Source organism: Triticum aestivum, chromosome 3A, assembly GCF_018294505.1.
Source record: "Triticum aestivum cultivar Chinese Spring chromosome 3A, IWGSC CS RefSeq v2.1, whole genome shotgun sequence".
NCBI lineage: Eukaryota > Viridiplantae > Streptophyta > Magnoliopsida > Poales > Poaceae > Triticum > Triticum aestivum.
In genome coordinates this window covers 518,630,122-518,632,799 of record NC_057800.1, presented here as the reverse complement: position 1 = coordinate 518,632,799, position 2,678 = coordinate 518,630,122, and the positions used below count along the sequence as shown (strand labels likewise).

The window sequence follows — 2,678 nt, the reverse complement described above, 5'->3', positions numbered from 1 at the left end:
CATCGGATGGGACCACCCATCCCGGAGGGCCCCATGGGCTGAAGTGGGGAGGGGAACCAGCCTATAATGGGCTGGTGCGCCCCCCTTGGCCCACCCCCTGCGCCTAGGGTTGGAAACCCTAGGGTGGGGGGGCGCCCCACTTGCCTTGGGGGCCACTCCACCCTTGGCCGGCGCCCCCCTAGGAGATCCCATCTCCTAGGGCCGGCGCCCCCCCTTGGGGAGCCTATATAAAGGGGGGAGGAAGGGGCAGCCGCACCCTTGACTCTTGGCGCCTCCCTCTCCCTCTCGCAGAAGAACGGCGAAGCCCTGCTGCGGTGACTTCTGCATCCACCACCACGCCATCGTGCTGCTGGATCTTCATCAACCTCTCCTTTCCCCTTGCTGGATCAAGAAGGAGGAGACGTCACGCTGACCGTACGTGTGTTGAACGCGGAGGTGCCGTCCGTTCGGCGCTAGGATCTCCGGTGATTTGGATCACGTCGAGTACGACTTCCTCATCCCCGTTCTTTGAACGCTTCCGCGCGTGATCTACAAAGGTATGTAGATGCAATCCGATCACTCGTTGCTAGATGAACTCATAGATGGATCTTGGTGAAACCGTAGGAATTTTTTTGTTTTCTGCAATGTTCCCTAACAGTTGTAACCCAGGTATAGTAATCCAGAAATTCTCAAACTGGAAGCTTTTAGGGCGTTTGGGTCCAATATCTTGAGACATCAGGAGCAGGCAATGATCTAAGAGGGAAGATGAAAGAGCGTGCCACTGTCCATGAGACCATCTCTGCTTCCCAGTGTCATATCGCGTGTCCTTAAGAATCCAAATTGGCCAACATTGATCAATTCACCGCATCTTTCTTTGGTGGTTATAGGCTGCAAAATTTCGCTCAACGACCAGCTTTGGGAACCAGAGGAGGCGTCCTTTAGTTATGGGATGACAACAAGTTTGGGGTGCATTGATTTCGTGATCAGGGAGTTCTGCCTATCTCTTAAGGTGATGATTCAGGCTTTGAATGAGAGTTTCTGGCTAACCACGGTTTATGACCCAACGACCATCAATCAAAAAGAGGCTTTCTACACCGAGCTCCTCACGCTAAAACCACAGCCCGGCGAGGGTTGGTTGGTATGCGGTGATTTCAATCACATACACCGGGCGAGAGACAAGAATAAGTTAAGCTTCAATAGGAGAACGATCATCAAATTATTCCATGACCCCTTGTCGGAGGGTGGGCTCAAGGAAATTCACGTGTAGAATCGGCGATTCACTTGGAGTAACGAGGGTCAAGACCCAACCTTGTGCAAACTAGACTCTTTCTGCAGCTTCGATTGGGACATCTCCACATTGCACAGGTTAGGTTTGCTGGACACCGATGACTTGGACCTGATGAGCACGGCTTATGCCTTTGTCCCATTTTTTTTTCAAAAACAAAATAACCAGGATAGTTATAAGATCTCAGAATTCGGATCTCGGAGAATTTTGCTAATCAGCCACTGCAGTAAAAAAAAATGTTTGGTATACAACCGGTCTCTCTATTTACACACTGAATCAATCAATATCTTCCTGAACATGAGAGAATCAAAAGCCTCTTTACATTTGACAGGCTAATACGCCCGCCAAGAAAAATCCTCGTCAAGGAACAAATAAGAGGCGCGAGGCCAGCCATGGACGGACATTTCCAGGCAGCTGCGAGCCCTACTGGTGGCACGCGCTCTTGTTAACAGGGATCGCCGGAGGCCTGTAGAGCATGTTGGCGCTGCTGGTCCGCGCCATCATCAGATTCGCGCAGGAACTCGCAGAGCTCTGCTTGGCGATTCCTTTGCTGTTGTTAGAACCAGTTACGGGGCAATCTCTCTGGTTTCCGTCTAGATTGATGTTGCTCCTGCATGACTTGATCTTCTTGTAGGGGCTCTTCTTGGGCAGATCCTCCAGGCACCTCACCTCGGACATGCACGCGAACGACTGGGACTTTCCGTCGTAGTACTTGGACAACCCTTCTTTCCTGCAAAGAGAAGAACATCACGGTCAGGACACCTCCCTTTTGCTGCTGTGCTGATGATATATGAAGAAAGGTGTTTCCTGAAAGACTTACTTGGCAGAGAGCTCAGCCTTGATGGACGACAGATCGTAGACGCTGTCAGAGTTGAGTCTCCGCACCGGCGGGGAAGCCGGCACAAACTGGTCCTCGCCGTCCGAGAACTGGGCCTCGTCGTCGGAGTCGCAGGAGAAGGATGACGAGGTCTCGAACAGGTCTTCGTCCTCCTGGTGCACCGGGAGGGCCTGAGAAATTGCAGATCTGCCCATACTTGAAGGTTTCTGGATTGCAATGGACCTCACGGAGAAAGGCTGCTCTTGCTCTTGCTCTTGCTCTTGCTCGCTGTGTTTCACGACCTTTACAATCTGGCAGGAGGGCGGGTATATATAGACGAGACGACGGGGGATAACGCTGGGCGCCGTGCTAGTGCGCTTTGACTAATACTCCGAAACCGAACGCAATTTGACATCACCGTTGGTTCCCGGCGTGTCTACATTGCGCAAGTTAGGTTCGCTTGGACACGGATGACTTGGACCCCATGAGCACGGCCCACGCCTTTCCCCCAATTTCCCTTTCAGAAATGAAAACGGAGTGGCGTTCAAGTCTGTTGGCCACTCCCACCCACATGCCTTCGCTTTGGCGGATTCTGCA

General features: G+C 52.3%; 1 protein-coding gene across 1 annotated transcript; it reads right to left on the bottom strand.

The window, feature by feature from the left end:
• Window positions 1–1,486: 1,486 nt before the first annotated feature.
• On the bottom strand, window positions 1,487–2,393 carry LOC123058523 (uncharacterized). Its single transcript, XM_044481237.1, has 2 exons — window positions 2,085–2,393; window positions 1,487–1,994 (listed from the first exon to the last, which is right to left on the bottom strand). The coding sequence occupies exons 1-2, from the start codon at window positions 2,294–2,296 to the stop codon at window positions 1,688–1,690; spliced, it is 519 nt and encodes a 172-aa protein (XP_044337172.1). The 5' UTR covers window positions 2,297–2,393; the 3' UTR covers window positions 1,487–1,687.
• Window positions 2,394–2,678: the final 285 nt, after the last annotated feature.

What these genes read in the sequence shown, in the direction of transcription:
- LOC123058523 (XM_044481237.1), bottom strand. Translation starts at nt 2,296, where the DNA reads ATGGGCAGATCTGCAATTTCTCAGGCCCTCCCGGTGCACCAGGAGGAC. An exon ending in AAGGCTGAGCTCTCTGCCAA is followed by an intron (nt 1,995 to 2,084) that starts GTAAGTCTTTCA and finishes TTCTCTTTGCAG; the next exon opens with GAAAGAAGGGTTGTCCAAGT.